Below are 23,438 nucleotides of genomic sequence, written 5' to 3'. Positions count from 1 at the left end.
CAGTTCGATTTTTTCCAATTCAATTATATGATTGGAAATAACTTATTTAAATAACTATATCACGTACTGTGGCAAATCCTACTCATACAAAAATACATACAAAATATTACATATACATATAAAACAATTATCGTAAAGACAGACTTGATTACAAAACATTAAAAGCAATCTGTGAAGAATTGCACTGTAAACTAAAACTTGTAGCCGACTTAATGTTGCATATGGTTGGCCCTGTAGTTTGCTTCTTTGGAAAACGCCTAACCCCACATCAAAGAAAGAAGTGTGATAATAGGCTATGTACTTATCCAATGTCCTCATTACAGAACAGGCCTGGGAATAAATAGCCTATTTTTCTTAATCATCATGTAGGCCTAGTTGGCTAAGACTAGGCTTTACCTCTTTTGAAGCGTGAACAATCTGACTTAAATAGAGCATGTTTATTTCTTAGATGTTTTGTATGAGAGTTAAAAATATAAATATTTTTAAAAATAAATTGAATTGCAATCAAACATCCAGTTGTATACATTGTAGTCCTAATTCATTATGGAAAGTTAGAAAAAGATTGAAATGCACTTCAAAATGCTAAGCAATATATCTTTGAATGGGTGGGTATTGGAAGGTTGCTTTATCATGTCTACCACCTCTGGTCAGGTGAAACAATTGTCTGCTTGCTATTAAATCATCTTTATACAAAGGAGTGGGCAGGTACGTAAATAAGTGTTGTTTTTGGCGACAGTTTCTGCAGCTGACTGTAGGCTAGGCTGTACAGTAATACAGAGAGGGGTTGGACCACTGTATGTTTGCATATGGGAGGAGCGCACGCTCAAAGACAGAGTTCATTTCAGCCATGTAAACATTAGGAGTTTGATCGCTGAAAGAACAAGGCGCACAACTGGAGAGGATCCCAAGCAAGACAGGTAGGTTGATAAACGATATGCTCTATATAAAATGAATTATAACCAAATGCACGTATGCTAGGCTACTAAATAGCCTAGAGTGAATTGCATCATATGGAATGAATATTACAACGTGTGAAGATAATTATTGTGATCTAGGTTGGTATCGCCAATTTATGTTATGTTGCCAGTAGGTCACGTCATTGTAGTTCGACAACAAAATACGTTTTCTTTCATTCACTGTGTAGCCTATAGTCATGGACAGTTCCAAATAGCCTACTTTCCAAATTAAAACATGATCTTTCCCAATATTAAATTAGCAAGCAAAGATGCCTGAGTGGTGAAAGAATACTAGCCTAAAACTGTGCACGAAATGATGATGTCATGTGAAGATACTTTATTAGGGCCAAGAGAACAGGTTCGTGATCATTCATTGGCAGCATGACGTGGAACAGGAAATACTGTAGACAAGGCACACTTCTACAGGTGATATGTTCTTTTTGAACGTCTAAACTATGCTAACTATACAGTATTTGAATAGAATACGTTTCATGTACAAGCCAATGACGTAGGCTACAGTAGATGTTCAAATGTTTCTTAGTCTAATTACATTACATTAATCCAATACCGGCCCATTTCCAATTGCAGCAGGTCTCTGAAAGTCTGGAAATGGCCTTCCATTGAGTTGCAAGAGACAGAACAGCTCATGGAACCCTTACAATTATAATGACTATTTCCATGGTGGAACCCTCACCTCACCCTGGTGCCCCTTTTAGAACATGGTGGTAAGTGAAGGTGGGGGGTGCTGTGTCCTACTAACTAACCAGGGCTGTTCCTGAAAAGTAAATGTTAAATGTGGAGACCTGCTGCTCAGCACACAGACACACCCCCGCCGCAGCGCCCTGTAATCCTGGAACCCAGGCAGTCTCCATACCCTGAAATTATCCACCAGGCACCCACCCATGTGTGGCTAAGCCACCAGGGTGTAACGGAGTGGTTTCAGCTGACCGGAGACCTGCCCATGTTGGTCTTCTAAGGGGAAGGATAAAGTTACTGCTATGTGCTGCCGGTGAATAATTTTTCCATGTAAAAGAGTAGGAACATGCACATGTTATTTGGTCCTATGTCTTGATGGAAGACAGGCTTGAACTTTACAATGCTAATCAAATCAAACTTTATGTCACATGTGCCGAATACAGTGTAGACCTTACCATGAAATGCTTCCTTACAAGCCCTTAACCGACAGGGCAGTTGAAGAGTTAAGAAAATATTTACCAAATAGACTAAAGTAAATAATATATATTTTTTAAAGTAACACAATAAGAATAACAATAACGAGGCTATATGCAGGTGGTACCAGTTAGTTGAGATAATTTGTACATGTAGGTAGGGGTGAAGTAACTATGCATAGATAATAAACAACAAGTTGCAGCAATGTACAAAAGGGAGGAGGGGGGGGGTCAATGAAAATAGTCTGGTGGCCATTTTATTAAATGTTCAGCAGTCTTATGGTTTGGGGGTAGAAGCTGTTGAGGAGCCTTTTGGTCCTAAACTTGATGATCCGGTACCACTTGCCGTACAGTAACAGAGAAAACAGTCTATAACTTGGGTGACTGGAGTCTGACAATTTTATGGGCTTTCCTCTGACACCGCCAAGTATATAGGTCCTGGACAGTAGGAAGCTTGGCCCCAGTGATATACTGTGCTTTATGCACCACACTACCAGTTCTCTGATGTCCTCCCTATAGGCTGTCTCATCATTGTCGGTGATCAGGCCTACCACTGTTGTGTCGTCAGCAAACTTAATGGTGTTGGAGTCATGTTTGGCCATGCAGTCACGGGTGAACAGGGAATACAGAAGGGGACTAAGTACACACCCCTGAGGGGCCCCAGTCAGGAAGTCCAGGATCCAGTTGCAGAGGGAGGTGTTTAGTCCCAGAGTCCTTAGCTTAGTGATGAACTTCGTGGGCACTATGGTGTTGAACGCTGAGCTGTAGTCAATAAACTGCATTTTCACATAAGTGTTCCTTTTGTCCAGGTGGGAAAGGGTAGTGTGGAGTGCAATTGAGATTGCGCCATCTGTGGATCTGTTGGTGCAGTATGCGAATTGGAGTGGATCTAGGGTGTCTGGGAGGATGCTGTTGATGTGAGCCATGACCAGCCTTTCAAAGCACTTCATGGCTACGGACATGAGTTCTATGGGTCGGTAATCATTTAGGCAGGTTACCTTCGCTTCCTTGGGCACAGGGACTATGGTGGTCTGCATGAAACATGTAGGTATTACAGACTCGGTCAGGGAGAGGTTGAAAATGTCAGTGAAGACACTTGACAGTTGGTCTGCGCATGCTTTGAGTACACGTACTGGTAATCCGTCTGGCCAGCGGCTTTGTGAATGTTGACCTGTTTAAAGGTTTTTTCACATCGGCTACCGAGAGCGTTATCACACAGTCATCCAGAACAGCTGGTGCTCTCGTGCATGCTACTGTGTTGCTTGTCTCGAAGCGAGCATAAAAAGCATTTAGCTCATCTGGTAGGCTCGCGTCTGGGTTTCCCTTTGTTGTCTGTAATAGTTTTCAAGCCCTGCCACATCTGATGAGCGTCAGAGCCAGTGTAGTAGGATTCAATCTTAATCCTGAATTGACGCTTTGCTTGTTTGATGGTTCGTCTGAGGGCATAGCAGGATATTCTTGCGTACAGTCACTGTGGGAACAACGTTATCAATGGACGTATTGATGAAGCCGATGACAGGTTGGGAACTCCTCAATGCCATTGGATGAATCCTGGAACATATTTCAGTCTGTGCTATCAAAACAGTCCTGTAGTGTAGCATCCTTGTCATCTGACCCTTTCCGTATTGAGCGAGTCACTGGTACTTCCTGCTTTCAGAAGGAATCGGAAGGATAGAATTATGGTAAAATTTGCCAAATGGAGGTCGGGGGAGAGCTTTCTATGCGTCTCTATGTGTGGAGTAAAGGTGGTCTAGGATTTTTTTCCCTCTGGTTGCACATGTGACATGCTGGTAAAAATTTGGTAAACGGATTTAAATTGGCCGACCTTCCAATGCTGTTGCCCCTATTGTTGAGTGAGAAGGAGAGGTATCGGAGAAAGAGAGCGATCACTGCAATAAGAAGAAGACTCAATGATTAAGAGCTCAAATCTAAGACATTTGAAGAAGGCAAAGTAAATGTGGAAATGTGGGTTGTTTTTAAAAAGGTCTTATTAACAGACAACAATATGTCAATATTCCTCTGTTAGGCAGTACCTCATATTGATTACTGTGCATTTATCTATTCACTGACTGAACTTGATTTAAATCAACCGCATTGATTGGACAGTGGGAAAGGACATACACTGATTCCTGACCTGCCATCATTCATTCCATTAGTGTGTGCTGTGCCGTAAAGCCTTCACAGTGTATGTAAACCACTGTCTAAAAATGCATAATTAACTGCTCTCTAAACATACATACATATTTTCGAAGCTGCATTTAGCATCATAGTCCACTTAGAGCTCCCCATAAAATGTCTCCTCAAATATGATGATGATTGCTTTCCAAACATTTCTAAACTAAACTGCAAAGCTCTTGAATAGTGTATGTTTCTTTCTCTGTGTGTGTGTGTGTGTGTGTGTGTGTGTGTGTGTGTGTGTGTGTGTGTGTGTGTGTGTGTGTGTGTGTGTGTGTGTGTGTGCGCGTGTGTGCGTGTGTTTAACTGTGTGTGTTTAACTATCCTCAAGTGGAGACATTTTGCCACTCCCCACAAGGAAAAATGCTATTTTAGGGGTGGTTAGGGTTACAATTCGGGTTAGAATTAAGGTTAGTGTTAGAGGTTACATTGAGGGTTAGGTATAGTTTTAGGGTTAAGGTTAGGGGTTAGGGAAAATAGTATTCTGGATGGGACTCTTCACTATGATGAGCTCTGATCTCCACAGGGCCGAGTCACTTCTGGTACTGACTCTGCTTTATTTTTAACACTCCCTTTGATGGTGAATCTGACTAAATAACTGGACAGCTATCATGTAACATGTCATTATGTGGGGCCCAAAATGGTGGCCGCAGTTTCACGACTCCTCTAGAGTAAAATACAGCTTTCATGGCAACTGGGGTGGCTCCTCTAGAAATAGCTAGTATAGCTAACATGAGTAGAGTGGAGTGCCATCCATTACTCAGTCTGTGAGCATGTGGGATAGGTTTGGCTGCCAGTTTTGCCATCACCACCCATCCCTGTAGACTCAGAGAGAGAACTGGGTGCAGCAGTAGGGACTGCTGGAAAACAGGCTTTGCTGTGCACACAGCTGGGAGGACCAGTGGAAAACTAGCCTGGTGGAGAGGCTATCTGTTGACCTGCAGGTCAGTACACAGTACAGTCATGCGGAGGACACCATTGGAAAGAAATATCTTCAATCTCATCTGAAAAATATTAGTTACAGTAAATACGAATAGAAATAAATTATAGACTTATATCCACACCTTTACTTACTCATAGAAACCCTGTAGCATATTTTAGCCCTTATGATGCTCTCTGCACTGTCTGTAACCTTGAGAGAGCATTGAGGTACCTGCCATTGATTGATAGCCTTGAGTGAAGCATCAAAACATTGAGTATTGGCCTCAGCGCTACAGAAGGAGAGGAGACAGAGAAGGCTTCTTGACAAGGACATGCTGCCTTTGATGTGGTTACTTGTCTATATCATTTACTGATATGGGATTCCTAATAGAGCTTTGTTCAGAGAGCAACAGTCAGGAAGTAGTTATTGGTTTACAGCCATCCTCTCAGAAGTTTGTTACAGAGAAAGCGAAACATCTGTGAGTCAGGAAGGTGGTGTTCTATCCGAAACTTGTTGATTGTGGTGACCCGTGGAATGTTGTCCCACTCCTCGTCAATGGCTGTGCGAACTTGCTGGATATTGGCAGGAACTGGAACACGTTGTCGTACATGTCAATACAGAGGATCCCAAACATGCTCAATGGGTGACATGTCTGGTGAGTGTGCAGGCCATGGAAGAACAGGGACATTTTCAGCTTCCAGGAATTGTGTACAGATCCTTGCGACATGGGGCCATGCGTTATCATGCTGAAACAAGAGGTGATGGTGGTGGATGAATGGCACGACAATGGGCCTCAGGATCTCGTCACGGTATCTCTGTGCGTTCAAATTGCCATCTATAAAACGCAATTGTGTTCATTGTCTGTAGCTTATGCCTGTCCATACCTTAACCCCACCGCCACCACGGGGCACTCTGTTCACAACGTTGACATCAGCAAACCGCTCGCCTATACGACGCCATACACATGATCTGTGGTTGTGAGGCCGGTTGGACATACAATGCCATTTTAGAGAATTTGACTTATGATAGAGAAATGAACATTATCTGGCAACACCTCTGGTAGACATTCTTGCAGTCAGCATGCCAATTGCACACTCTCTCAAACCTTGAAACATGGGTTGTGTGACACAACTGCACATTTTACAGTGACATTGTATTGCCCCCAGCACAAGGTGCACCTGTGTAATGTTTAATCAGCTTTGTGATATTCCACAACTGTCAGGTGGATGGATTATCTTGGCAAAAATAAATGCTCACTAAGAATAGGGTTGAAATAAAAATTTGTGGAAACATTTTTGAGAGAAATAAGCTTTTTGTGCGCATTGAACATTTCTGGGATCTCGGGGCGGTAGGTAGCCTAGTGGTTAGAGCGTTGGACTAGTGACCCAAAGGTTGCAAGATTAAATCACCGAGCTGATAAGGTAAAAATCTGTCAATTCCACCGCTGAACGAGGCAGTTAACCCACTCACTGTTCCTAGGCCGTCATTGAAAATAAGAATTTGTTCTTAACTGACTTGACTAGTTAAATAAAGGTTAAAAAAATAAATTCAGCACAACACGTTGCATTTCTATGTTTTTGTTCAGTATAAGATGCATTTTGGAAGCCGGAGATGCACTCGCACCTTTTTAAAGGCGGCAGAAGTGCAGGAGAATAGAAAAAGGCCATTCCTGAAGTCCTCTCACATCATGAACTGAAAAGAGGTAGAGAGCATGAACAGGCAGAGATTATCCCCATTTCAAGTACATTTTACTGGCATCCTTTTTGGTTCATGTCTCCTGTATTGGAATAGTGGAATACTATACCATGCTGTGTTGCATTCTCTTCCTTTTTACTATACCACTCCGTGTTGTGTCGTGCCTAAGATCAGCCCTTAGCTGTGGTATATTGCTCATGTACCACTTCCCCTCGGGCCTTATTACTTCATAATTTTCTCCTTCAGTGTTGCTGTTGGGGCGATTTTCCCCGGTGAATGAAACCGTGTTTTGTACTGTCGGGTCAATCTGCCTAAGGCAAAGTTACAACACCACCGTACAGTTCTTTAAACAGTACACCAGAAGGCTCAGTTGGAACACCAGGATGCAGCCTATTTCGGGTCAGGTGCAAAGTACTCTACTTTGCTATTCAAATTCCGTGAGTAGCCCTGTCTTCTGAGGGACCTGTTCATATCAGTTTGGAAATTGTATCTAGGGTGGGTAGATAGACAGCATGTGGACTGTGTTGCCCTAACCATTTGGTATTTTATTAGGATCCCCATTAGCCGGTGCAAAAGTAGCAGCTACTCTGCGCAGGGTACACATGAAACATGGCATAATACAGAACATTTAATAGACAAGAACAGTTCAAGGACAGAACTACATCAATTTGAAAACCATACATAAAATTGTGCAGTGCTTCCACCTAGTGGGTAAAATACCTCTAAGAACATGGTCCACCTAAGGAAATATAACATGCCTCTACAGTATATGAAACAACACAATCTATTCCTTTTAACTTAAGAATAAACACAAACACAAGGTAAAGTTCTGAATTATTATTCCTCCATTTCCTGTATCTCCTAACGTCCATGCAAGGTGGACTACACAAGCCAAGTGACATGGTGTTCAGTGAGCAGCTTCTACACTGTAACTACTTGAGGCAGTCTTGCAGAACATATAGTCTATACATGTGAAGCCTGCATTTAAATTCAGTTTCAACATGGTCTGTGAAGTCTGCATATCAATTCAGTTTCAATAAACAACTAAACTTGGAAACATGTATTTAACCAACCATTATTATCACCCCCTTTGAGTCACTAAATCAATCCCAGATATATACACACTAGTTAGTAAGGACCTGGCACCAGGGTTTAACACCTCAGACCTCACGGATGCTTTAAATGGGGTCCCCTTCAACACAAAAGAAACAAGAAAAAGGGCTCAGTCCCAAATAAACTCATGGTCCTGTGTCCAAGAATCTGTGCTTTATTCTGGCGCGCGAATGGAAACCACTAGTCAACGGACCTGTGGCTTTAGGTAAGTCATGGTCCTTTGTTTTGGCTAGTTTGTCCACCTCTGGAAAGTTGACAGTAAACTATATATTACTCCCACATCAAATGAACAATTCTTTATTTTTGTAGCTACAGTTGTTAACTTTTTGAGAGTTTAAGCATGTGGTTGCAATAATATTTTCTCTAATAATTAAAGACAACAGAGAAAAATTAACTTTGAATTTCAGAAGGCGACCCCTTGCTCTGTGTGTGTGTGTGTGTGTGTGTGTGTGTGTGTGTGTGTGTGTGTGTGTGTGTGTGTGTGTGTGTGTGTGTGTGTGTGTGTGTGTGTGTGTGTGTGTGTGTGTGTGTGTGTGTGTGTGTGTGTGTGTGTGTGTGTGTGTGCGCGCGCGCGCATCTGGAAGAATGTGATGCAGGAGAGGTGTGTCTGTCGACAAGTTTCAGTCAGTCTCAGGTTACACACACACACACACTTTGCTCTTTGGCCATGTGAATCTCGCAGGTACACTGGAGCCTCCCTATACTAAGACTGTCATCTGTATCTGTGATAGAAGATACCAACTCCGTGATCTCAGTCATCCATCCACCCCCTGGCTGAAGATTTCATTTGTAGTAGGCCTTGGAGTCAGAGGTTATACTTAGCTTAGGACTCTTCAATCAAGCCAGATGCCCTCACTTTGAGAGCTGGATAAGCAATGGGCTGGGCTCTCTTTTCTTAGCTCAAAGAAACCTCAAAGTACAGTGCAGTCGGTGTAATGTGTCTATGCATTGTGTGTGTTTGAACATGTGTGCATGCATGGTATAGAGTGTGTGTGTGTGTGTCTTTTACCTGGATTGGCAGCTGGTACAATGGGATTGTGTGTTCTTGTGCATCGGGACAAAGCCCCTCTGATTGGTGTCCTCCCTTTATGAGAGAGAGTCCATAGGTTCTAAGTCATTCCCACAGACACCTCTCTCTCTCTCTCTCCTCTCTCTCTCCTCCCATCTGTCTACCTCTCTACCTATTCTCTTTCCCTCTCTCTCTCTCTACCCATCTATGTCTACCTCCCTCTGTCTCTCCTTTCCTCTTCTCTCTCTTTGTTTACTTCCTCCTCTCTACCTATTATCTCTCTCTACCTCTCCTCTCTGGCTCTTGTTTCCCTCTTCCTCTCTAATTCTTCCCTCTATATCTCTCGCTCTACCTATTCTCCCTCTCTGCTCTCTCAAGTCTCATACCTAGCCTACAGTACAGTGACAGTCTGTCCAGCCAGCACACTTCATACAGCAACTACATGCAGATGTACTACATGCATCTCCCAACCAATCGCCATTTCCTGTATCTCCTAACATCCATGCAAGGTGGACGACACAAGCCATGTGACATGGTGTACAGTGAGCAGCTTCTACACTGTAACTACTTGAGGCAGTCTTGCAGAACATATAGTCTATACATGTGAAGCCTGCATTTGGACCGCTCCTGGCAGCTGGGGATATAGAGAGGAGGCTGGGTATATAATCTCAGGCAGGGGAGGACAGAAAGAGAACTACGTTGACGTGGCGGAGCTACAAATGGTTTGATCAGCGTTCCAGATCCTCCTTGACAGAAGAACAAACTAGCAGTTCAAATAAAAGCCCCAGGCCTGGGTTCAAATACTATTTGAAATCTTTCAAATACTTTTGAGTGTTTGCTCTAGTCTGCCTGGAATGCCAGGTGGGTGGGGTTTGTAGTTTTTGGACTATTCTATTGGTCCATTAAGCCATGCAAGCTCAATTAACCACAAATAAAGCAATAGGGTTTCAAATAGTATTTGAACTCAGGTCTGAGAAGTAGGCTGTCTGGTGCAAATGTCAGAGTCCCCAAAAGAAGAGCCTTCAAGGAGTAAATGAGCCAGTGCTTCTGGGAAATATCCAACTACAAAAGGTTAAAATAAACACTCACGTCAACACCCTAGAGTAGCCTGCAGTTGTAAACACCATAAAGGGCATTTTGATAAAATAAACATTTAAGCTGATACAGCCAGGAATGACTAGTACAGTAAACTCTATCTCCTTAATTTGCTAATCCTACATATAAAGAGTAGTGGAATCACAGTAAACATCTGGAAGTTTCCACCACCTCCCTGCTCATCATTCTAATCCTACATATAAAGAGTAGTGGAATCACAGTAAACATCTTGAAGTTTCCACCACCTCCCTGCTCATCATTCTAATGAATGTGGTATTTAAAAATGTGGTGTTTAAACCCAAACTATTTAAATCACAGGACAGGAGCTGATAGTTGACGAGTTAGTAATGAAAGGGACATACAGATATAGGATTTTCTAGTTTGATATTTAATTTTATTTCATCTTTATTTAACCATGTTAGCTAGTTGAGAACAAGTTCTCATTTACAACTGCGACCTGGCCAAGATAAAGCAAAGCAGTGCGACATAAACAACGAATAAACAAGCATACAGTCGATAACACAATAGAAAAAAAAGAAAGTCTATATACAGTGTGTGCAAATGGCATGAGGAGGTATGGCAATAAATAGGCCATAGTAGCAAAGTAATTACAATTTAGCAGATTAACACTGGAGTGATAGATGAGCAGATGATGATGATGATGGTGTGTAAGTAGTGATACTGGTGTGCAAAGTAAATAAAAACAATATGGGGATGAGGTAGGTAGATTGGAGGGGCTATTTACAGATGAGCTATGTACAGCTGCAGCAATCGGTTAGCTGCTCAGATAGGTGATGTTTAAAGTTAGTGAGGGAAATGTAAGTCTCCAGCTTCAGCAATTTTTGCAATTCGTTCCAGTCACTGGCAGCAGAGAACTGGAAGGAAAGGCGGCCGAAAGAGGTGTTGGCTTTGGGGATGACCAGTGAGATATACCTGCTGGAGCACGTGCTACGGGTGGGTGTTGTTATCGTGACCAGTGAGCTGAGATAAGGCGGAGCTTTACCTAGCATAGACTTGTAGATGACCTGGAGCCAGTGGGTCTGGCAATGAATATGTAGCGAGGGCCAGCCGACTAGAGCATACAGGTCGCAGTGGTGGGTGGTATAAGGCGCTTTGGTAACAAAACGGATGGCACTGTGATAGACTGCATCCAGAGTAGAGTATTGGAAGCTATTTTGTAGATGACATCGCCAAAGTCGAGGATTGGTAGGATAGTCAGTTTTATTAGTGTAAGTTTCGCGGAGTGAGTGAAGGCTTTGTTGCAAAATTGAAAGATTTTGGATTGGAGATGTTTGATATGAGTCTGGAAGGAGAGTTTACAGTCTAGCCATACACCTAGGTATTTGTAGTTGTCCACGTGTTCTAGGTCAGAACCGTCCAGAGTAGTGATGCTAGTCATGCGGGCAGCGAACGGTTGAAAGCACGTATTTGGTTTTGCCAGAGTTTAAGAGCAGTTGGAGGCCACGGAAGGAGAGTTGTATGGCATTGAAGCTCGTTTGGAGGTTGGTTAACACAGTGTCCAAAGAAGGGCCAGATGTATACAGAATGGTGTCGTCTGCGTAGAGGTGGATCAGGGAATCACCAGCAGCAAGAGCGAGGTCGTTGATATATACAGAGAAAAGAGTTGCCCCGAGAATTGAACCCTGTGGTACCCCTATAGAGACTGCCAGAGGTCCGGACAACAGGCCCTCCGATTTTACACACGTAACTCTAACTGTGAAGTAGTTGGTGAACCAGGCGAGGTAGTCATTTGAGAAACCAAGGCTATTGAGTCTGCCAATACGAATACGGTGATTGACAAAGTTAAAAGCCTTGGCCAGGTCGATGAAGACAGCTGCACAGTACTGTCTTTTATCGATGGCGGTTATGATATCGTTTAGTACCTTGAGCGTGGCTGAGGTGCACCGTGACCGGCTCGGAAACCAGATTGCACAGCGGAGAAGGTACGTTGGGATTCGAAATGGTCAGTGATCTGTTTATTAACTTGGCTTTCAAAGACTTTAAAAGGCAGGGCAGGATGGATATAGGTCTGTAACAGTTTGGGTCTAGAGTGTCACCCCCTTTTGAAGAGGGGGATGACCGCAGCAGCTTTCCAATCTTTAGGGTTCTCGGAAGAAATGAGAGGTTGAACAGACTGGTAATAGGGGTTGCAACAATGGCGGTGGATAATTTTAGAAAGAGAGGGTCCAGATTGTTGTTGGCCGGGGTTGGGGTAGCCAGGAGGAAAGCATGGCCAGCCGTAGAGATATGCTTATTAAAACTTTCGATTATCATGGATTTATTGGTGGTGACCGTGTCACCTAGTCTCAGTGCAGTTGGCAGCTGGGAGGAGGTGCTTTTATTCTCCATGGACTTTATAGTGTCCCAAAACTGGAGTTAGAGCTACAGGATGCAAATTTCTGTTTGAAAAAAGCCTTTGCTTTCCTGACTGACTGTGTGTATTGGTTCCTGACTTCCCTGAACAGTTGCATATCGCGGGGACTATTCGATGCTATTGCAGTCCGCCGCAGGATGTTTTTGTGCTGGTCAAGTGCAGGCAGGAATGGAGTGAACTATGGGCTATATCTGTTCTTAGTTCTACATTTTCTGAAAGGGGCATGCTTATTTAAGATGGTGAGGAAATTACTTTTAATATATAGCAGGATATAGCAGGAAGATAATCCTGCAGCAACAGGACATTTGAATTATTATGTGTATTATATTTAATGGAAATGTTTGTAGGTTTTGATAAATTTTTTTGATGGGCAGAATCAAGTCTGAAACTTCAAATTGGAAATTACAAATTTCAGAAGCCATTTTAAACCTCAAATATACTGCACATTTTAAATGTCCTGCATTGCAGGAATGTTTTCCTGCAACAGAGTGATCAGATTAAGATCCTACATCTGTAGCCTACTAGCATTTCACAATGATAACTTCCTTGACATCTGGTATTATTAATTAGTATCTCAGTTTACAACTGTCCTTTTGCTAATGGAATGGTGGTGGACATTAGTGTACTGTACGGCTGCTTGTTGTTAACTGAAGAATGAGAAGAGGTTGTCATGAGTTTCCAACAGACATGTCTGTCTCCAGCCAAATTGAAGACAATGAGGGAACATTAGCCAGTGATTACCCACAGATAGGCATTCCATCCTTCCATTACGGCTCAAGTCTCTCCAGTGTCTTCTTTCTCCTGCAGGAAACAAGCACACAGTAAAAATCTTTTGAACCAAAATGAAACTGAAATCCTAACCTTGTTCTTCTTCAGGGGGAAGACATCTTTGCCTCAGTCAATCCAAATACAGTAGGCCCAACAACAAGGACTAATTCCTATTTATCCAGGGCCCTCAGAGGCACTAGCTGACTTTGGGTGAACCAGAGAGCTCTTCATTGGTGTGTGGACAGTAGACAGTGTTGGACCATGGCGCTCGTGGACCCGACTGCATCCCATCTGGACCCGGGCATGGATGGTGAGAGCGGGGTCCTCGCCAGTGTCTTTGGGGTCCTCCCTAACGCCAACTGCCCCAAACACGGGCAAAACACTCCGGAGGACACGAAACGATGCCTACGCAAGGTCATCAGGCATCACAGGGACTACGTCAAGATCTCGCTGCCCGACGCCAAGGGCAACCGGCTGCCCACGGAGTGGTGGAAGACAGCCATCGCGTTCTTCTATGCCATCTTCAACCTGGTCCTGACCACCGTGGTCATCACGGTCGTCCACGAGAGGGTCCCGGAGAAGGAGAACAGCCCGCCACTGCCCGATAAGTTCTTTGACTACATCGACCGAGTGAAGTGGGCGTTCACGGTCACCGAGATCAACGGCATGCTCCTGGTGGGAATCTGGGTTATACAGTGGCTTTTCCTCAGATACAAGTAAGAGAACGGTTATCTTGGGATATCTGTGTCACAGGCTATCCCCATGTATGTGAAATTCTAACCAGACTATACAACATTCAGGTTTAACAGTATAAGACAGTGATTGTAGGCTATATGAAGTGCTACGGTATGCTGAACATGACATTTTCATTATTATTATGTCACAGGAGGTTAGTGGCACGTTAATTGGGGAGGTGGAATGGTATCAAATACATCAAACACATGGTTGGATGCCATTCCATTGGCTCCGTTCCAGCCATTATTATGAGCCGTCCTCCCCTCAGCAGCCTCCACTGTTCTATGTCCAAGAGAAATGTTCCACAGCCCTTTTAACAGTGGCCTGTTTGATGACATCATTTATTTCCCTTTGTTTCCAGGTCGATTGCAGGTCGGAGGTTCTTCTTCCTGATTGGCACCCTCTACCTGTACCGCTGCGTCACCATGTACATCACAACCCTTCCTGTACCCGGCAATCACTTCACCTGTGCCCCCAAGGTGTGTGTGTGTGTGTCAGCTGTGGCATGTGAACCACGTCCTGCCGTGATCTCATCCTGGCTCCCTCCAGAACTCATATCGATCTGCCTGCCATGCTCAATAGCTGCTCATAAAAAAGCAATTTTGAATTCGAACCCTGGAGACACAAACATCATCGCATCCGGTCTTGAGTTCGATTGGAAATATATGCCCCAGGGAATTGAGGTTTTCTGGGTATTGTGCTACAGTGATCTGATGGGAGAAAGATGACGACACTGGCGAGTTTAAATGCAATTTCATTGGATAGGTACAATTCTATCCATTAACACAGGCTCATATTAACACTTCCAAACATTTACAATTGAAGTCGGAAGTTTACATACACCTTAGCCAAATACATCTAAACTCAGTTTTTCACAATTCCTGACATTTAATCCTGGTAAGAATTCCCTATTTTAGGTCAGTTAGGATCACCACCACCCACTGGGAATGTGAAATGTCAGAATAATAGTAGAGAGAATGATTTATTTCAGCTTTTATTTCTTTCATCACATTCCCAGTGGGTCAGAAGTTTACATACACTCAATTAGTATTTGATAGCATTGCCTTTAAATTGTTTAACTTCAGGTAGCCTTCCACAAGCTTACCACAATAAGTTGGGTGAATTTTGACCCATTCCTTCTGACAGAGCTGGTGTAACTGAGTCAGGTTTGTTGGCCTCCTTGCTTGCACACACTTTTTCAGTTCTGCCCACAAATGTTCTATAGGATTGAGGTCAGGGCTTTGTGATAGGCACTCCAATACCTTGACTTTGTTGTCCTTAAGCGATTTCGCCACAACTTTGGAAGTATGCTTGGGGTCATTGTCCATTTGGAAGACCCATTTGCAACCAAGCTTTAACTTGAGATGTTGCTTCAATATATCCACATAATCTTCCTCCCTCATGATACCATCTATTTTGTGAAGTGCACCAGTCCCTCCTGCAGCAAAGCACCCCCACAACATGATGCTGCCACCCCCATGCTTTAACATTGGGATGGTGTTCTTCAGCTTGCAAGCATCCCCTTTTCCCTCCAAACATAACGATGGTCAATATGGCCAAACAGTTCTATTTTTGTTTCATCAAACCAGAGGACATTTCTCCATAAAGTACGATCTTTGTCTCCGTGTGCAGTTGCAAACCGCAGTCTGGATTTTTTTACGGCGGTTTTGGAGCAGTGAGCAGCTGCTGAGCAGCCGTTCAGGTTATGTCGATATTGAACTCGTTTTACTGTGGATATAGATAATTTTGTACCTGTTTCCTCCAGCATCTTCATAGGGTCGTTTGCTGTTGTTCTGGGATTGATTTGCACTTTTCGCACAAAGTACGTTCATCTCTAGGAGACAGAACGCGTCTCCTTCCTGAGCGGTATGACGGCTGCTTGGTCCCATGGTGTTTAAACTTGCGTACTATTTGTACAGATGGACATGGTACCATCAGGCGTTTGGAAATTTCTCCCAAGGATGAACCAGACTTGTGGAGGTCTACAATTTTTTTTCTGGGGTCTTGGCTGATTTCTTTTGACTTTCCCATGATGTCAAGCAAAAAGGCACTGAGTTTGAAGGTAGGCCTTGAAATACATCCACAGGTACACATCCAATTGACTCAAATGATGTCAATTAGCCTATCAGAAGCTTCTAAAGCCATGATGTAGTTTTCAGGAATTTCCCAAGCTGTTGAAAGTAGATGTCCTAATTGTTTTAATGACAAACCTAAGTGTATGTAATCTTCCTACTTCAACTGTACGTAATTTAGCAGATGGACTTGTCCAGAGCGATTTACGGTAGCGAGTCCATACTTTTTAATATTTTGTTTGTACTGGTCCCCCGTGGGAATCAAACACACAACCCTGGCATTGCAAGTGCCATGTTCTACCAACTGAGCCACACGGGAACATCGTTTGTGTTGCAGTGATGTTACAATGACGTTCTGTATAATGTTCTTTATTCCTCTAACTGAAGCTGCTTGTATTGTCTGTCAAGCTAATCTCTCTCTCCTATCTCTTTCTCTCTCTCCCCCCCCCTTCTCTCTCTCTCCCTCCTATCTCTCTCTCAGCTGTATGGGGACTCTCACGCTAAGATGCAGCGTGTGCTGACGTTGATCTCCGGCGGTGGTCTGTCCATCACCGGCTCCCACCTCATGTGTGGTGACTTCCTCTACAGTGGACACACCGTCATGCTAACCCTCACCTACCTGTTTATTAAAGAGTGTGAGTGCTGGATAAAATACCACACACACACACATCTAAATACTGTTCATTATTGATAACTAACAAGTATATCATATTCTCATCTAGGTTAGATTATCTGTTAGGGCAAACAAGGTCCCATAGCTACGGCATCATGATCTCTGAACATTTTCCGGATTATGTAGTAATGTTACCGGGCAGATATACATTTGGTTGATGGAGGGACATTTTCCAGGTGTGGCCTGATCCTCTATTACAGTGTTTCCCAAACCCTATCTATTACCTTCCCTCCTGTGTGGGACTTGTTCAAGAGGATGCAACGTCTGACCTTACTGACGACATACACAACCCCCTGTGTGTGTCTGTCTCCCCCCTTCTCTGCTCCAGACTCATGTGTTTATATGGCCATCCACTTAACATTGACCAGGTTAATGAAATGAAAGGACCTCCTGTGTGTGTTTTGTCTCGTCCAGACTCCCCGCGGACGTTCTGGTGGTACCACCTGATGTGCTGGCTGCTGGCTGCTGTGGGAGTGGTGTGTATTCTGGTGGCCCACGAACACTACAGTGTGGATGTGGTGGTGGCCTACTTCATCACCTCACGCCTCTTCTGGTGGTACCACACCATGGCCAACGTCCAGGTGACATGCTGACACTGTAGGATCTAGAATGATGCTGATACTAGATATAGTAATGGGGTGGCAGGTAGCCTAGGGGTTAAGAGGGGTAGGCCAGTAACTAAAAGGTTGCTGGTTGGAATACCCAATGTGAAAATCTGTCTGTGTCCTTAAACAAGCCATTTAACCCTAATTTGCTCCAGTGGCTTCGTACTACTTTGGCTGATCCTGCAAAACAACACATTTCACTGCACCTATCTGGTGTATGTGACAGTGAAACATCTTAAAAATAAATGACACATTCTCTTCTGGTCATCCAGGTGAGATATTGATCAGTCGGCTGCTGAGGGGAGGACGGCTCATAATAATGGTTGGAACGGAACAAATGGAATCCCCTATTCTAGATCACCTATCCACCTATTCCGCTCCAGCCATTACCACGAGCCCGTCCTCCCCAATTAAGGTGCCACCAACCTCCTGTGATGTAGATAGAGTAATCGTTTCTCTTCTGGTGGTACCACACCATGGCCAACGTCCAGGTGACATGATACTGTCATGTAGTAGAAGCAGATAGATAATACAGCAGATGGACAGAGATGATAAAGTAGATTCTTGATGATACTGCAGATGGACTGATAACTATCCAGCAGAAACGGCTTACCAGGCTTCAGAACCTTCAAACTCAAATCTGGACCTCGAAACCAGCTCCACTGCATTTTTTTCATTGTTCCCCAAAAATCAGGGACTGATTTAGACCTGGGACACCGGGTGTGTGCAATTAATTATCAGGTGGAACAGAAAACCAGCAGGCTGTCGTCGGGTCAGAGTTGAATACTGCTGCATTAGAATCTTCTTTACAATATTAATTTAATTACACCCACCAGTGAGAATGAGACAAAGTAGAAAAAGTGTCCCTTTTTGACAAGCAGCTTGTTCAGTCTCTACTGCTTTCTCTGTAGACCTCTTGGTGGATGAGCAAGAAAACACTGACAATACAGCAGTTTAAAAGGCCCAGTGCAGTCAAAAACTTGATTTACCTGTGTTTTATGTATATTGTGACACAGAGGTTGGAATAATATGTGAAATTATGATAATGCCATTGTAATGTAAGAGCTGTTTGAAAAGGCAGGCTGAAATTTCAGACAATTTTAGTGGGATGAAGTTTTTGCCTGCCTGGTGAAATCACCAGGTGATAAGTTAATAGACCAATAAGAAATGGTTCCAAACCAAAAGTCCCCACAAGAATAGTAAACAAACAATAATTTGACCAACTGGGGACATGATGTTAGTCCCCACGAGGTCAAATGCTATTTCTAGGGGGTTTAGGGTTACGGTTTGAATTAGTGTTAGGGTTAGAATTACGTTAAGGGTTTGGGTAAGGAGCTAGGGTTAGTTTTAGGGTTAGGAGCTAGGGTTAGTTTTAGGGTTATGAGCTAGGTTTAGTTTTAGGGTTATGAGCTAGGTTTAGGGTAAGAGTACGGGTTAGGGAAAATAGGGATTTTAATGGGACTGAATTGTGTGTCCCACAAGGTTAGCTGTGTGTGTGTGTGTGTGTGTGTGCACGTGCAATGCCAGAAGCACTCGCATACACTTCTGAACCACCTACCACAGTGTTTACACGACTGAGTACACCCTCATCCTCATCCATTAGGCCTGGCTAGGATCATGATAGATGGCTCTACCCACCCTGTGAGATTCACCTCAAAAGACGACCGCTTTCTGCATGTTTACATAATGATTAACCTAATGTTAACGTAATGACCTTCATGTTTCAGGGAAATGTTGTGTAAACCTCCCATAGTTCTGTGAATTACAAGTGTGAACGTTTGTTTGAGAGCAGTGTCATCACAACGTGTAGGTTATAGAAGTGCTATAATGTGTTGGCATGGTGTTACTCCCTCTGCTGGTCAAAACTAAGACTGCCATCATAATAGGGCCTGGCATTTACTATTACAGCTCCTTCCCTTGTAGTTGTGTCAATTGCCTGACTGTCAACAATTTCATTGATTATTGAATTGCACAAAATTAGATGTTCTACATATCCATATTACTACTATTGATAAATGTTTATGCCAAAGTCTACAATTGTTTTTGGCTGGTGTCACGGTGCTGACTCTTGCCCTTTCGCCTGCAGCAAAAGCCTCTACCCCGTCCTCTGGCTAGGCAGAGTACTTTAGGATTTTAGTCACTTCGACCCTACCAACCCTTCTATGTATTCGTAATGGCCCTTCGCGTGAGTTGAGTTTGTTCCTTTGTTCACGTTGTCACTCCCTTATTTCCTGGTCTAGTGTGGGGCCTTGGATAGATGAGGACTTTATTACTTTATGTTTATAGACTCTTCCTATACTCCCTTACCTTGTGTCTTCCTCTTTTATATATCAATACCTAATAACTTATTTTCTGTTAGTTATTATGCTCGTCAGCTAGTAGTCACTTGGAAACTAGTATCGTTATATGTATTGACTTTTCCAAAGATACAGTGCCAAGAATCAACAACAAGTGGGACACAATCATGAAGTGGAACGACATTTATTGGATATTTCAAACTTTTTTAACAAATCAAAAACGGAAAAATTGGGCGTGCAAAATTATTCAGCCCCTTTACTTTCAGTGCAGCAAACTCTCTCCAGAAGTTCAGTGAGGATCTCTGAATGATCCAATGTTGACCTAAATGACTAATGATGATAAATACAATCCACCTGTGTGTAATCAAGTCTCCGTATAAATGCACCTGCACTGTGATAGTCTCAGAGGTCCGTTAAAAGCGCAGAGAGCATCATGAAGAACAAGGAACACACCAGGCAGGTCCGAGATACTGTTGTGAAGAAGTTTAAAGCCGGATATGGATACAAAAAGATTTCCCAAGCTTTAAACATCCCAAGGAGCACTGTGCAAGCGATCATATTGAAATGGAAGGAGTATCAGACCACTGCAAATCTACCAAGACCTGGCCGTCCCTCTAAACTTTCAGCTCATCATTGTTTTTGATTTGTTTGAAATATCCAATAAATGTCGTTCCACTTCATGATTGTGTCCCACTTGTTGTTGATTCTTCACAAAAAAATACAGTTTTATATCTTTGTTTGAAGCCTGAAATGTGGCAAAAGGTCGCAAAGTTCAAGGGGGCCGAATACTTTCGCAAGGCACTGTATATTATTGTCCACACAATGAAATATTCTTTAGAGCAATCACTTTAACCTATAACCAGGGTCACTTTCTGTTCAGTGAGTGTCAAAGGCGTTTGCTCTCCAGATCGTTCATCTGGCCTAGTTGTCAAAGTTTCAAGCTTTTATTAAGTCACTCTGTTTTTTGTCTTATACACGTTATTACAATTCAATGGTTCTACAGTCCCAATACATCAATAATGCTCAATCAATCCTTAATGCGCTATACTATGCCAGATAATATTGCAAATGTAAATCGCTTAACACACTTCTTATAACTCTTAAACAAAGCAAACACCCATATATTTACCTTGAAGCTCTATTCCCTTAGTCCTTCCCGAAACTGCTCTTTATAAGAGTAGTAATAGTTTTGCAGCCTCTGCTGTTTATAATACTATAATGTTCTTATTTAGTCCGAATTTCCTATGGTTACACTATTTACTAACTACTGTTTAGATATTGATTCCCTTTTATCGACCCTTGGCTACTACGAGGCTTACTTATTGCTGGGCTTTTTCAATCTTGCCAAACTGCAATTGTCACTGACACACCAAAGATGGAACTTGTTGCTCCCAAGAGTTCTCTACGCCTCGCGCTGTTGAGGGGTGAAGTTCTCTCTTTCACAACCTTGTTCTCTTATTATTTTTATGTGGTGTGAGCTTCCAGTGTACAACACAATTCTTAAGATATACCAGTCAATAGTTTGCTCGTGCCTTGATGTCAAAGTAGTCAATACAAACAGAGTATAGTAAAGGTAATTTACCTTGTCTGATGATTCTCTATGATGTCCAAATCATATGGGTAGAGGATCATGGCTAGGCACTGATCTCTCCTCCTTTTATACCTCTTTTAGACACTCAGTTTGGGGGAAGATGTTCGGGAGTGCAATCTATCTTAACACAGGGTGCCATTACATTATGTCCTTGCCACTTTTCTTTGCCGCGTGCTCAAGATTATGTAGCACTTAGTCCAATGTTAGTTCCTTCAGCACTGATGCCCATAAAGTATTCTTCCGTTGGGGCGTTGGTTTGGTAGGTCTGTTCATACCACTCCTCCTCAGTCTTCCTGTAGGTTGGTTCTCGTTTAATGCTCAGTACTTGTAGTTCCTGTGCATTTGGCTCCCTCTGCTGGTCGCATGCTGTTGTGGCAGTTTCTTATTTTATTCCCCAGTCAATAGTTGGTCTTAGAGCCCATAAATGTGGCTCTGGATCTGGACCGGCCACTGAGGGAGGGGTCTGATCTTTTTGGGCTTTTGCCACACTGGGTAGTAGCCTAGCGGTTAATAGGTTGGACCAGTAACTGAAAGGTGTTGCTGGTTCCATTCCCCTAGCTGACTAGGTGAAATCTGTTGATGTGCCCTTTGTGCAAGGCACTTAACCCTAATTGCTCCTGTAAGTTACTCTTAATAAGAGCATCTGCTAAAAGACAAAAAAAATAAAAAGAGGACTATTTATTCTTCAGTAAGGCTCTTGTCTTTGTTTGTTGTGCTAATACTCCCGAGTGGTGCAGCGGTCTAAGGCACTGCATCTCAGTGCAAGAGGCGTCACTACAGTCCCTGGTTCGATTCCAGGCTGTATCACATCCGGCCGTGATTTGGAGTCCCATGGGGCGGCGCACAATTGGCCCAAAGTTGGCCGGGGTAGTCTGTCATTGTAAATAAGAATTTGTTTTTAACTGACCACCACAGTCATCCTCTGCACCTCCATGATGGTGGCCTCTGTGAACGTCAGGCTGCCTTTATCAGTGAGAGACGGGACCCTGTCTGGGCCCACCACTGCATCGATCTCCGCCTGCACCCTCTCTGTGGTGTGAATGGGTACAAATGACATGGAAAACATTATTACAAAGCAACGAGCATTGGGAAACAGGACACTGGATATGTTACACATAGCATTATGATTGGGTACTGTACTTCATCATGCTTCAACAAGGAGTTCTCTTTAGGCTCCATTGAACTGGTCCTCCACACCCCTCTTTCTGATGTAGTACCTTGGATATCTGGATACACAACCATGTAGAGCATCATCCACAGCACTGTGTTGGTGGTGGTATCAGTACCAGCAATTGAAGTCTCCTATGATGTAATGCTCACGTTTAAGTTGTCTGTTGTTTTTTGTTGACAGGCCCTGCGGTGCTCGCCCAACAACTACCTCACCAACACCTGGTGGAACCCCGTGTTCAACTTCTTTGAGAGGAACGTGCAGACCCAGGTGCCCTGCTCCTTCTGCTGGCCAATCACCTGGCCCCCTGCCTGCCTTAAGAACTCCTGTAAGAAGTACAGTGCAGTGCAGAGCCTGCGGGAGGAGTAGGGAGAAGGGACTCCACCCCAGCTCAGGGTCCTTTGAACACCCCAACCTATTTTGTATTCGTGCAGTATTTATGCTCTATTAGGTGATTTCAAGTATTATGTGAAGGATAGTTGAAGTTTGTGAGGAAATGGTCATATAGGGAAAGTATGTGAGAAGAATAACATAGTCCACATTGGGTCCTTGTGTACTTCACCACTACAATGTATGTTATTTATGAGGTCAGTTTATTTGAAAATGTTCTTTATTCTTGTGAATGTTACTGTAACAAACTCAACTGAAGTCAACATGTTGCGATGTCATGCAGCGCTTTGCCACTGGCTTGCAGCTTTACTCAAAACTCCAACATAAAAATTGAATTTTATAGAGCTATACATTATTACGTTTACATCAATTAGATTTAATGAATATTAAGTACTTTAAAAATATACTTTCCAAAATGTGCCTTTAAATACAAATGCATGCAATTTTAAATTGCAAACTTTAAGATGTTTGTTTTCAATGTTTTATATTGTGTATTAATTTAATTTGCATTTAGTCTTTAGTCTCATATGATTGTGTGTCCTAATGTACCATAATTTATACCTTCATAATAAAAAAAGAACACGTTGACTTCAGTTTTGTCCAAAGTGCAGATACTAGGAGAAGTATGAAG

The 23,438-nt window shown here is 43.0% G+C and overlaps 1 protein-coding gene across 1 annotated transcript; it reads left to right on the top strand.

Annotated features, from left to right (window-relative positions):
* The first annotated feature begins 818 nt into the window (after positions 1-818).
* On the top strand, positions 819-23,400 carry LOC139419106 (sphingomyelin synthase 2a). Its single transcript, XM_071169038.1, has 6 exons — positions 819-917; positions 13,385-13,992; positions 14,373-14,490; positions 16,565-16,718; positions 17,171-17,337; positions 22,601-23,400. Exons 2-6 carry the CDS (start codon positions 13,538-13,540, stop codon positions 22,784-22,786), a joined length of 1,080 nt encoding a protein of 359 aa, XP_071025139.1. The 5' UTR covers positions 819-917; positions 13,385-13,537; the 3' UTR covers positions 22,787-23,400.
* The last annotated feature ends 38 nt before the right edge of the window (positions 23,401-23,438 follow it).

The sequence above is a fragment of the Oncorhynchus clarkii genome, chromosome 10 (genome assembly GCF_045791955.1).
Source record: "Oncorhynchus clarkii lewisi isolate Uvic-CL-2024 chromosome 10, UVic_Ocla_1.0, whole genome shotgun sequence".
In the NCBI taxonomy this organism is placed as follows: Eukaryota; Metazoa; Chordata; class Actinopteri; order Salmoniformes; family Salmonidae; genus Oncorhynchus; species Oncorhynchus clarkii.
This window is presented reverse-complemented; position numbering and strand designations above follow the sequence as displayed.